Source organism: Moschus berezovskii, chromosome 16, assembly GCF_049115385.1.
Source record: "Moschus berezovskii isolate FMDL1 chromosome 16, NW_MosBer_1.0, whole genome shotgun sequence".
Classification (NCBI taxonomy): Eukaryota; Metazoa; Chordata; class Mammalia; order Artiodactyla; family Moschidae; genus Moschus; species Moschus berezovskii.
Window position 1 is genome coordinate 80483648 of NC_142475.1, and position 13486 is coordinate 80497133.

At 43.5% G+C, this 13486-nt stretch overlaps 1 protein-coding gene across 1 annotated transcript in view; it reads right to left on the reverse strand.

Annotated features, from left to right (window-relative positions):
- The window catches only part of UBE2V2 (ubiquitin conjugating enzyme E2 V2), a 32708-nt gene extending 19261 nt beyond the window's left edge, over positions 1-13447 (reverse strand). Inside the window, exon 1 of the mRNA XM_088844474.1 lies at positions 13201-13447. Within this exon, the coding sequence (XP_088700600.1) occupies positions 13201-13417 (217 nt within the window). The 5' untranslated portion in view covers positions 13418-13447. The remainder of the gene's footprint in view (positions 1-13200) is intronic.
- Between the last annotated feature and the right edge of the window lie 39 nt (positions 13448-13486).

Sequence of the window (13486 nt, forward strand, 5' to 3'; positions counted from 1 at the left end):
TATAAGGGCTACACACAATCAAATTCAGCTTTTCCCAAATTAACCATTAAAAATTATTTACCAAAGAGACAAAATTCTCTAAATAGTCTTCTGCACCAGGAAATGCTGAATCTAATAACTCTTCAAAATGAAAAGGCTATAGACAGCATTGTTCCAAACATAACAGCAGCACAGAACATGTATATAAACACCTAACCAGTTTTACAATGACATAAATAAATCATAAGGGAATCATTACAAGTGATTATTATTCCATAATTGAGACTTCTGCCAAGAACAATGCGTCAGGTAAACAGGCATGACCAGAAAGTCCATAAAAGTGTCACTGCATTAGCACATACTCTCTGCTGCTGCTGCTGCTGCTAAGTCACTTCAGTCGTGTCCGACTCTGTGTGACCCCATAGACGGAAGCCCACCAGGCTCCCCCATCCCTGGGATTCTCCAGGCAAGAATACTGGAGTGGCTTGCCATTGCCTTCTCCGACATACTCTCTAGTGATCTGTAAAAAAGAGAACAATGTTCCATTTGTAAAAATGCACTAAGAGGCACTACTTTCTAGAATGCTGACCCCACCCTTGGTCCTCAACCAGTCTGCCGGCTGCTTATAACCACAGTGTCCTGCCTCCACCGTGAGCAGGTCCGACGCTGGAGAGCCAGTCTCCTGGTTGGTCATTTCCTATGACACGTCCGTCCCACCCTGGCCCAACCCAGGAACGCTTTCACAGCCCTTCTCACACATCCACTTCTGAACCCTTTAGACCTCATCACTCTATTTCTCAAATCTTAATAAAAAATCTTCCCCTCTGCCCAGAACCCCAGCCTTTCACAGTCCCCACCCCCTTATTCTCACTGAACCTAGTTTTGCCACCATCACCATCCTGACCTCCAACCCCTGGAACCAGCAGGGCTGGTGATACAGCACGTAACTTTATCACAGCCTCTCTCAGGATCACTGGCCTAGCCTCTCCAGACGATGGACCCTGTGGTCTTGCGAGCTCTCAACAGCATCCAGCCTGAAACACTCCCCAGCCCCACTGCACAAGTTCTGAGAAAAACCAAGACCCCTCTGCTCGCTCTGGAGCACTGCCTCCCTCCCTCCCTTCCCACTCTCAAAAGCAAGCACAGACACAATTACGAGGCAGGAAAAAACAGTGACATCTCTTCTAAGGTGACTGTCATTCTGCATAACTTATCTCTCCTGCTGAAACTAAAACATCTCTTTCAGGGTTTCCCTGGTGTCTCAGTGGTAAAGAATCTGTCTGCCAATGCAAGAGACACGGGTTCAATCCCCGGTCCAGGAGGATCCTACATGCCACAGAGCAACTAAAACATCTCTTTCAGTTACTAATTCATAGTAGTCCTTCTGGACAAATAATGAAAAGCCAATAAATATTGTAACTTAGAAATAGTAGCCACTTTATGTACTGTGCTTCAGAAAAAGTGCTTTAAAATTTTGGGCCACAGAAACATGGATATGTCAGAAACCACAAAACAAGAGTAAGCATTATGACAACTATAATAACTATTAACCATTTGTTTAGTGTGCCCTCTGCACTAAATAAATTATCCCATTTGATCCTAAAAGCACCCATTTTACAGTTGTGGAAACTGCAGTTTGAAGGAGTTAAATGACCTACTCAAGGTCACGCAGTTTTAAGTGGCAGCTGTTGTTGCTGTACTAAGTCATGTCAGACCCAGTATTAAAGCCCAGTTTCCAGACTAAAGTCACTCTTAAGCATTAAGTTCTCCAGGCAGCACCGTGGGCACAGACCAGGCCTCCAACCGCCCCCAGCCACTCCCCAGTGCTGCTGCCTCTCTGGCAGGGCCCCTGCAGTTTCCTCATCTATAAAAGTGAAACCACCATGGTTTCAACTTCACAGAGTCACTGTAAGGTGATCGACCTCAAACAGGATAAATGATGATCATTTTAGTGTTCATATTAAGAAAAATTACATAAAGCTTCCATCCCCCTTGACCTACGTTTTGTGGGAATTCAAGCTCTCTGCAGTCCTGAAGAATGACCCAGAAGGGGTCCCTGAGCTGAGGGTTTCTGTGCACATACACTGTGCTCCTACCCTGGAACAAGAGTCATTCTGTCAGAATCTCCACCATCTGTTGCTCCTGAGCTGCTTTTTAAAGGAATATTAAAGCAGCCTGATCACCCTCACCATCTATGAAATCATTCCCCAAGAAAAATTCTAAATTTGAGTGTAATTTCCTTTCATCTTTTTCAAAAACAATTCAGTCAGGAGAGCTTTATAAGCATCCAAAACTACAAAGTAAAAAATGTAAAAATAATGTTTCTTTTTATGTAAGTGCCATAAAAGCAATAAACCAAGTGACTGCTAAACTTCTCACCATTTCTCAAAGCAGCATTTTGGGAAAACAGTTCTAAGATTACCGGCAATGTTAATACTTAAAGGGCTACAGCAGCTAGGGCTGTTCTTTTTTTTTTTAAAGTATAAGACTCAAACAAGTATCAGTAAGCTCTATTTTCAAGCTGAGGCCTGGAGTACTCTGGCTTCGTTTCACACCCCCCACTAACGTCTGTAACAGAACACACCACAAGGTGGGGCTGTGGGGCTGTGGACGCCGCAGCATGAGCTTAAGCTGCCCTCTGGTCGCGGTCGCGGGCCATCTCAGCTCTTTCCTGTTACTCCCACTTGCCTTTATCCTGTGTGTGTCCGTGTGTGCCTGGTGGTGTTACTATTCTTATTTAATAGTTTTAAATCCTCAGTCTGAGATCTTCATTAAAGGAAAAAACAGAACGGCCCATACACGATATGAGTTCCAAAGGCCAACCTCTTACACAACTCTCACTGCCTGGGAAAACAAGAATTAAACCCTAAAGACCATCTGCCAGACTGACAAATGTTAACTCTGGCAACACCTGGTTTGACAAAGATATGGAGATGAAGGCTCTTCCACTGATGAAGCTGGAATAAATTGGCACAACTACTTCGGGAGGAAACTGGTAACATTTACAGAGATGTTGACACCAGGACAGAGAAAGGCAGGAACGCTCACGTACTATGATTTCTAACCGTGAAAATTTAGAAACAACCCAGACATAACATAGCATAACCCACGACACAATGCTACTGCAATTAAAATGAAAGAATCAGAGCTACAAGTATCAATTAATGCTAAAATTTTAAAATACATTGTTTAATGTGTTTTGGTTTGTGAGTGATTTCGGTTTTACAGCTGCATAACAAAGTGAATAATATTGCTGAACTGTACAAAGGAAGCTAAGACAGTACACTGTATATTACATACACTTTACCATAATCACAAAGAGAAATAAACAGAAAAGCTATATATCAACAGAACTTTATACTGTTCTGAGTACATATCTAGCAAGAGTATAAAAATACTTGTGGAACAGACTCCAAAATCAGAATACTGATCACCTCTGGACAAAGAAGTGGCCTAGTACTTGAAAGGGTGCAGGTAACGTCATTTCTCCAAAAAACAACCTGAAGCAAGAAAAATTTACTACCATTTGGGAGAGCTGGGCAGGAGGTGGGGGTAACATGTGTATTCATGCATTTTCTTGTGTTTTAAATCTTTTGTCTAAACAGAAGAGGAGAAAGAGTATACAAAAAAGGAGAGAGGGAACTGCAAGCAATGTTTGGGGACAGCAGTTGAGGATAAATGAGCAAAGAGCCAGAAACTGTCAGGAGGGACAGGTGTGCTTGTAAATTCAGACTTCACCTGTTGTGACAAGGACCCAGGGAGGAACTGAAGCCCAGACTTTAAGGATGGGGAGGCAGGGTACAGTATCAGCTGTGATGAAAGAGGAATCAGGGAAAGACCACCACATGCCTCCACTAAGGAAAATGTGGTACATTTTATTGTAATTCTGTGATTATGTAATCTGACAACCAAAACTAAACATCAAGTTCAGAGCTAGAGACTGTGCTAGGCCAACGGGATCTCACACTGACGGCCCTGCCCTCATGGAGAGCACAGCCTATCAGGGCAGCAGGACAAGGAAAACAAGGCACAGGAGAAGCACCAAGATGACCAAGGCAACGGGAAAGTTCCATAAAGCAGTGGTTCTGCTCTAAAACAAAAGCAGACAGCTGTGTACTTTGATGTCAAATACGGAGCTAAAACTCACAGATGATGATGTCCAACCTTTGCCCACTCCACCCCAGCTCAATGACTGACGTGTGCAAGCCTCCTTCTGGAGGGAGTCCACTGGACTGGGCAGAAAGGAGAACTCCTGTCCCCAGTCTCTGCCCCCCACCTCTATCCTCGTGTTCAGAATCCCTGTAGAACCACAGTATTCCCAAAGCTCCTCCCAGGTTTAGGACCCTTGAATTCCACTTGAAGGAGTTTCAGAACAAGAGACATGACTCGAAGAAGTTTAAAAAAAAAATGCAAAGGGAGAAAAGTAATAAATATAAGGTGCAAAAATTTTAAAAAGTGAAAGTCGCTCAGCTGTGTCCGACTCTTTGCGACCCCATGGACTATACAGTTCATGAAATTCTCCAGGCCAGAATACTGGAGTGGGTACCCTTTCCATTCTCCAGGGGATCTTCCCAACCCAGGGATCAAACGAACCCAGGCCTCTCGCATTGCAGACGGATTTTTTAACCAGCTGAGCCATAAGTGAAGCCCAAGAATACTAGAGTGGGTAGCCTATCCCTTCTCCAGTGGATTGTCCCGACCCAGGAAGTAAACCGGGGTCTCCTGCATTGCAGGCGGATTCCTTACCAACGGAGCTATGAGGGAAAAATCTTAAGTTGATTTTTAAACAACTAAAACCATATGTCAATAACCAGTTCCACTTAAGGAGTAAATGGATAATACATTCCACATGTGTGAAACACAAATGATAATTGATCAACAAAAATATGCAGATAAAAAAATCATATTATTAAACTCCCATCAAAAAATAAAAAAAAACACCATGGTAAACACAATGCCAGCAAAACAGTGGAAAAACTCTATTTATCCACCTCAACACATCACTGAAAACCGAATACACCTTGCTGAAGAGGTAAACTGACAAATGATCACAAGAATTTTTAAATATTCATATGCATTGACATAAAATCCCACTGAGTGAAATTCGGCCCCAAGAACAAAGCACAAGGAGGCAGACAGCCTCCAGAGCACAGAGACAGCTGTGAGCAACGCTTCTCTGAGCTCCAGGCTGTGCCCCTCCTGGCCTCCCCTGAATCTGGGTTGGCCTTGCCACTTGTTCTGGTAGAACGTGACACTGGTGCGGTTCTGGGACCAGCCTTGTTAGAGCCCTGATACCTTCTGTTTGGTCTCTTGGAAGCCAACTACCATTTAAGTTCTGACTCCCAGACACTACTAGGATGCAAGTAAGTCCAACAAGACGCCTAGACTGACCACATGTAAAAGAAACAAGGCCTTGGGCAAAAGGCCAAGACCATTGTCAGGTGAAGCGAGACAACCGGGCCCAGTGAGTCAACCCCCGAATCATAAGAATAAATCCCTGTCTGAAGCCATATATCCATTTAAGATATTAAAATTTGTCTTAGAATTGATGAACTATAGTAAATAAAAATAAATCTGAAAAATTTCAACTCAACGGTGTACCTGTGAAGCATCTGAATTTACCTTCAAACACCAGGAAGACAGACCTCTGCATTACAGGGTTTGTGAAGTACCTCGAAGGTATGGAGGCTGCGCTACATACAGCAGAGGGTGAATCGCAGTACTGGTACAGGTTACAGCCAAAACCACTCTGCCCCAAGCCGCTCCCCAAATTCTGGAACTCTTTACATCCCACGTGTGATATACTAACTCAGGGAAGGAAGAAAACAAGCAGCTCCATGTGTTTATTTAATGAATGCACCCGAACACAAAATATCCTTAGTACTGTTTCATTTCAGAAAAGTAAGCTCAAAACAAAACTTATGAGTAAAACATAATACACTAAGGGAGAAAGCTAGATTTTACTTGAGCCATTTGTCTTCTCATCATTAAATCACTTACATAGAAACTGGACCATAAGTAATGCCGAGAGTACTAGAGGCACTCAATAAACCCAGGGTGCGTTTCCGGCAGATGCTTACTGTCCACCCCTCTGTCCACACTTAAGGGCCTGTCCTATAAGAAGTGCTGCTGATGGAGGACACAGACTCCTTTGCCTAGCATCTTGGCAGAGATGGCAAGTGAGGACATCCACGGAAGCAGACGCATTCAAATGCAGTAAGCTGTCCCCAAAGATTTGCTCGAACACACTATTGGTATCTCCATGGGACAGACAAGCCAGTGAGAACAGAGTGACTCAATGTTCTCCAGGAGAGCTGCCAGAACTGTTTATTTCAGAGCTAAGGAAGAATGCCTCCCTCAGAAGAAACGGGGGTGGAAGGCGGTCAGGCCGCCTCTGGTCCCTCGCTAGCAGGGATCTAAGCGGACTAAGGGCTGGCACACTATCCCCTGACAGAGACCACTTCCAGGAGCACAACCGCTCGCCTGGGACTTCCGGGAGCTGCAGCTAGAAACAAAGGAGAGATCCTGCCAAGTCACTACTGGCAGGTAAACACTTCAGAAAATTAAAAACTTTTCAATAACTTAAGCATATCCTCTCAGGAAACAACCACTTATATCAATATTGGTTAGTCAACCATAACTGATAATTGAGGGAACAGGTGACACTATCATGAAAAACAAACAGTAGACCAAGCTATGCGTTGTTTGTCCTTTTCAACAGCATTCCAGTCACTAGGCTGAAAAAAATCTTTGCATGATTATATGACTTACAAAGAATAAACTGCGTGGAGCATGCCTGTTACCTGGCTATATTTCTCTGTTAATGCAACCTTAAACCTCACACCTGGCAAGGCAGGGTTTAGACTCCCACCCTCTGTCAGATGGTAATCATGTACAGTACTCACAACCAGACCATCTCTGGGAACTCACATGTATCAACATGATGTTTTTAAAACAAAGAGTCAGACAATGAAGTACATACCAAAAGCCAGACTTCCCATCTTAATAAAGTAGAAAAAAATGAGTTGGACTTTCTCAAAATTTACAACTCTGGTGTTTCAAAGGATGCCATCAAGAAGGTAAAAGAAAATACAAACACAATATCTAACGAACTTGTATCCAGAATATATAAAGAACTCTTACTACTCAATAATAAAAAGACAATTAACACAATTTTTTAAACATGGGTAAACCAGAGCAGGGAGAGCAGGGAGCAAACCAGAAATGAGCCCACACTTACATGAGCAATTAATCTATAACAGAGATAAGAATATACAAAGGAGCAAAGACAGTGACTTCAATAAATGGTGCTGGAGAACTGGACAGCAATATGGCCACGAATCATACTAGACTACTCCCTTACACCATCTACAGAAATACACTCAAAACTGATCAAGGACTTAAAACTGATCAAGGGCTTCGCTGGTGGCTCAGAGGTTAAAGCGTCTGCCTCCGATGCGGGAGACCCGGGTTCGATCCCTGGGTCGGGAAGATCCCCTGGAGAAGGAAAAGGTAACCACTCCGGTATTCTTGCCTGGAGAATCCCATGGATGGAGAAGCCTGGTAGGCTCCAGTCCACGGGGTCGCAAAGAGTCGGACACGACTGAGCGACGGAAGGGAACGGACTCCCTTACACCATCTACAGAAATACACTCAAAACTGATCAAGGACTTAAACCTAAGACCTGATGCCTTAAAACTCCTAGAAGACACAGGCAGCACACTCTCTGACATCAGTCTTAGCAATAATTTTCTGGATCTGTCTCCTCGGGCAAGGGGGAAAAAAAGCAAAAATAAACAAAATGATACTACATCAACCAAAAGTTTCTGCACAGCAAAGGAAATTATCAACAAAAAGGAAGCCTATGGAATGGAAGAAGACATTTGAAAACACTGGATCTGACAAGCAGTTAATACCCAAAATATACAAAGAACTCATACAATTCAACATTAAAAAAAAAAAATCCGATTTAAAGAAGTGGGCAGAGGATTTGAATAGGACATTTTCCCAAAGATGACACACAGACGGCCAACAAGCACATGAAAAGATGATGCTCAATGTCACTAGTCATCTGAGAAATGCAAATAAAAACCGCAATGAGACACCACCTCACACCAGTCAGAATGGCTGTCATCACAAGTGGAGAAAAGGGAATCCTTGTGCACTGCTCATGGTAATGTAAATTGGTTCAGCCACCATGTAAAACAGTTTAGGGCTTCCTCAAAAAGTTAAATTTAGAACTACCATACAATTTAGCAATTCTACTCCCGGGTATTTAACAGAAGAGAACAAAAACACTATTTTAAAAAGACACACACACCCTTATGTTCACTGCAGCATGACGTACAATAGTCAAGATGTGGAAGCAACCTAAGTTCCCATCAATACATGAATGACTGAAGAAAATGTGGCAGGCATGCACACACACCGCAACACTACTCAGCCATAAAAAAAGAATGAATTCTGCCACTGCAACATGGATGGACCTAGACAGTATCATGCTATGTGAAATAAGCTTCTCCAAGCGAGGCTTGAACAGTATAGTTAGAACCAAACATGGAACACACTGGTTCCAAATTGGGAAAGGAGTATTTTAAGGCTGTATGTTGTCACCCTGCTTACTTAACTTATATGCAGAGTACATATTGTGAAATGCCAGGCTGGATGAAGCACAAGCTGGAATCAAGATTGCCGGGAGAAATATCAATAACCTCAGATATGCAGATGATACCACCCTTATGGAAGAAAGCGAAGAACTAAAGAGCCTCTTGATGAAAGTGAAGAGAGCAGAAAGGTGGCTTAAAATTCAACATTCGGAAAACAAAGATCATGGCGTCTGGTCCCATCACTTCATGGCAAATAGATGGGGAATGAGTGGAAAACAGTGACAGACTTTATTTTCTTGGGCTCCAAAATCACTGCAGACAGTGACTGCAGCCACGAAATTAAAAGACGCGTGCTCCTTGGAAGAAAAGCTATGACCAACCTAGATAGCATATTAAAAAGCAAAGACATTACTTAGTCAACAAAGGTCCATCTAGTCTGCTGCTAAGTCGCTTCAGTCGTGTCCAACTCTGTGCGACCCCACAGACGGCAGCCCACCAGGCTCCGCCATCCCTGGGATTCTCCAGGCAAGAACACTGGAGTGGGTTGCCATTCCCTTCTCCAATGCATGAAAGGGAAAAGTAAAAGTGCAGTCGCTCAGTTGTATCTGACTCTTCGCGACCCCATGGACTGCAGCCTACCAGGCTCCTCCGCCCATGGGACTTTCCAGGCAAGAGTACTGGAGTGGGGTGCCATCGCCTTCTCCCCATCTAGTCTAAACTATGGTTTTTCCAGTGGTCATGTATGGATGTGAGAGGTGGACTATAAAGAAAGCTGAGTGCCAAAGAATTGATCCTTTTGAACTGTGCTGTTGGGGAAAACTCTTGAGAGTCCCTTGGACTGCAAGGAGATCCAACCAGTCAATCCTAAAGGAAATCAGTCCTGAATATTCACTGGAAGGACTGATGCTGAAGCTCCAATCTTTGGCCACCTGATGCAAAGAATTAACTCACTGGAAAAGACCCTAATGCTGGGAAAGATTGAAGGCAGGAGAAGGGAACAACAGAGGATGAGATGGTTGGATGGCATCACCGACTCGATGACCATGAGTCTGGGCAAGCTCCAGGAGTTGGTGATGGACAGGGAAGCCTTGTGTGCTGCAGTCCATGGGGTCGCAAAGAGTCAGACATGACTGAACAACTGAACTGACTGAAGTGAAATAAGCTACAAAGAAAAAGACAAAATGTTGTGTGATTTCATTTATATGCAGCCAACCAAAAGTTTACAGAATACAGTGTGATACAGAAGTAGCATCAAAGAAGCTGAAATCAAGAAACTAGTCTGGAATCAGCATCGAGTTAAATAATCTTGGGAAGCTCATTTTATATCTATATAGTCACTGTTCATCTATAAAATGAACTTGGCTAGAGCCTAGATGATTCATAATGTACTTTCTATGAGAACTATTATTCCAAAGTATGTAAGCACCTATACAAAGCCCAAAGAGTTTCTCCCTTTCTGTGGTTTGAAATTACGCTGTTACAACTTAAACTGAAAATAACATCCACTTTAACACAAGTCAGCGGAGACCTTGTAAACAAGAACACACTCCTGAATCCAATCTTGCAGTTCCATCTCACAGTATCTCAAAGATCTTATAAATATATTAGCTCTTTTCAAACAACTACTTTTAAAACAAAATTTAAACGCTGGGTTTCATTCCATTTATTCTGTTATATCAATTTTGAAGCTTTGTGTCAAAAAGTTCCCCAAATACTTGCTAAGTGGATGTCTCCACACATGGGCAATCTCTGCTTTTCATGGTTTCCATATGTGTGACTTTCAGTTACCATGATTTAAACACCAATCCCCCAACAAGAGGGTTTGGACTCCAGTCTCCAGGGCACACACACTAGGATTAAGCGCACAGAGTACACACGGCTGCTACTCTTCCGTCCACAAGTCACCATGTGAGTAACTGCCGAGCGACCCCGACCAGCAGCCACAGGTCACAGTTCTCAGTCTGCAGGTGAAGGTTCACCACACAGCTGACTCAATTCACAGACAACAAAGCATGTAGCAGAGTTGCCTCCTTGCGATTAAATTTTTGAATCACACTTACTAAATATACTAACAAATTTTTATTCCGTAGGGTCATGTTTCTTAAGTAATGCCCTATGAAATTATCTTGATTCCCAGAGGTGACTGTCTCTTGGGAAAGGGAAACCTAGCCAGTGGAGTCTCCACCAGTCCTACTTCCATCCATGAGAAGCACTTGACAGTCTAAGACAAGGAACATGCAGAGAGAAGAGAAGTATGAAAGCCACTCTCAAGTCTCAAAGGAAGTAAGATTCCTCATTTCAGGACTATTCCAATTTCACAATTCCAGACTGAGTAAGACACCTGAATTCTAATCTGGACTCTACTGCTAACCAATTATATAAAAGCTTATACTTCCTTAGGCCTCAGTCTTCTCAACTGCAAAACAAAAGAACCAAGTGGTATGGCAAAGTATTTTCCAGCTTAGAGGTCTCAGTCTAATTGGTGTTAAGTCGCTTCAGTTATGTCTGACTCTGTGTGATTCTATGAATTGTAGCCTGCCAGGCTCCTCTGTCCATGGGATTCTCCAGGCAAGAATACTAGAATGGGTTGCCATGCCCTCCTCCAGGGATTCTTCCATACCCAGGGATCGAACCTGAGTCTCTTATATCTCCTGCATTGACAGGCAGAGTCTCTACCACTAGCGCCCCCCTGGGAAGTCCCAAGTCTAATTAAAATTCCTTCCAATTTTTCTTCTCAGTAACAGCAGGTGTAAAAGCATATGACTTAAATAATACATGTTAAAATAAAATGCTTTAAATAAGATTAAAAAAATCTGTTGGGTGTTTTTTTTTTTCTTTTTGGCTGGTCAAACAGTTATTTTTACATTAATTTGGCTTAAATAAAAAACATGTACAGCACATCCATCTAGCTCATCTATTTTAAATGTCAAGCTTTATCATATTTATTTCACAAACAGGTACTGTTTCCCTCCCTTGCTACCAAGAAGCAAGCAATACCAAAGTATAACTAAGTGAAAATGTAATTTAAAAATAGTTATTTACAAAACATAGTCTAAAACTGCTTCTGCACTCCTCTCTCCCCATGCTGGATGGTACTGTCAAGGTTAAAAAACAGAGAAGAGGAATAAATCTGATATTGACCGAGGCAATTTTCAGCAACATGTCAAAACAAGTTTCAGGGTCTAAGAAAACATCAATTAACAGTCTAACAGTTATTCTTCCTAATTATGCTAAGATTTCAAAACTCATAAACATAAAATCAGTGTTAATGTAACAACTGGAATTCTGAAATATAAGCTATAAAACTCAAGCTTCAGATGTACAACAGAATATGCTAATAATCTCTCAGCAACTTCTTTATAATTCATATTCAACTTCCAAAAATGACTTAAATGTTGTTACCAAGAAGTATCTGCCATTGGTTTTTTCACAATATTTCCACACTCTTTCATATGTACAGGGAAGAAAAACTGTGTTTAAAAAATGAAATCTATAACATGAAAATTATAAGTTAAAATACACCATTTTATTACTAATTTTTCAAGAACCTAAAGATAGGATGCACAAGTCTTAAAAAAGACATGGCCCCACTCATGAGCACACTCGATTTCAAATAGCAAGGACAACAGCAGAGTCTCAAGACTGAAACGTCACTTTTTAAATCACCTATGCTTTACCTCTTAGCTCTGACCAAAAGCGTGAAATAGTTCCGCAATGCTAAAATGTTAAACAGCTTATCCTGACACCTGCACGGAACAGAGACATAAAAGACGCAATTTTTCATTAAAAGGTAGCTAGAAAGGTACCACCTTGAAAGTACCAATCGCAACATACAATAAAGTATTCCACTTAACGAAAATTCGTGCAATGATGGCAAGAAATGCAAAACCACACTGTTCTCTAGTCTGGTTTCAATAACGATCAGAAAAACGAAAGACCACACGTACTAAGGTTTTAGGTAATACAGCTTTCAACATTTTTAACATTTTTAAATAGTCAAACTTCTAAAACCTCAGTGTTCACATCTAATTTCAAAATCTGTGCTTACAGGAAACCAAAATTGTATTCAATAGGAGAGAGGAGTTGAAAAGCTAATCTAAGAAGTCGTTTTTTCTTCAATAAGCGTTCACCTCGCTCCGTGCTTTTACTTAGTCGGCACCGCAGTTATCCACTCACGGAAAAGACAGACAACACGCATTCAGTCAGGTAAGAATGGGCTCTCCGCCCACGTCAGGGCGAGCCGGAGGATCCGACTCGCTCCATCCACGACCCCCACACGAGCCATCGCGCGCCGAGGTGGACAGCCGGCCGCCCCAGACTCCTCTCCTCGCTCCCGCATCACCCGCGGGGCCCCGCCAGCCGGACCCTGCACCGCCTGCCGGACCCCCGGCGAGCCCGGCCCAGCCCAGCCCCCCGGCGCGCAGCCGACGCGGGGCATGACCGCCGCCCCGATGGTCGCCAGGACCCTCCCTGCTCCGCTTGCGCTACGCAGGAAGTCTGGCGGTCGAGGGGCCGTACTGTGGCTTCTCTCACACAGCCAGGCCGGCCGCCAGCTGCAAGGCGAGCCGCCGCGCGGGTCGGGGTGGAAAAGCAGGCAGCCCGGCAAGGAACCGACCTGTGGAGACCGCCATCTTCTCCTGCAGCCCGACGCACCGCTCAGACGCACGCGACGTCCGCGCCACTTCCGGGAGCGCCACCGCCCGCCCCGCGACTTCCGGCCCCAGGCTCCCTCTCCTCGGCTTCCTGTGCGTCACCGCGGACCCGCCCTGCGGCTTCCGGCTTCCCGAGACGCAGCCGCCAAGTCTGAGGGAAAGGTTGAAGGCTAAGATCATGGAACAGATTTGAGTCAGTCAACGTGAACGAGCAAGAGCGTGAGGCGAGAATGCTCTGTGAGGGGCTAG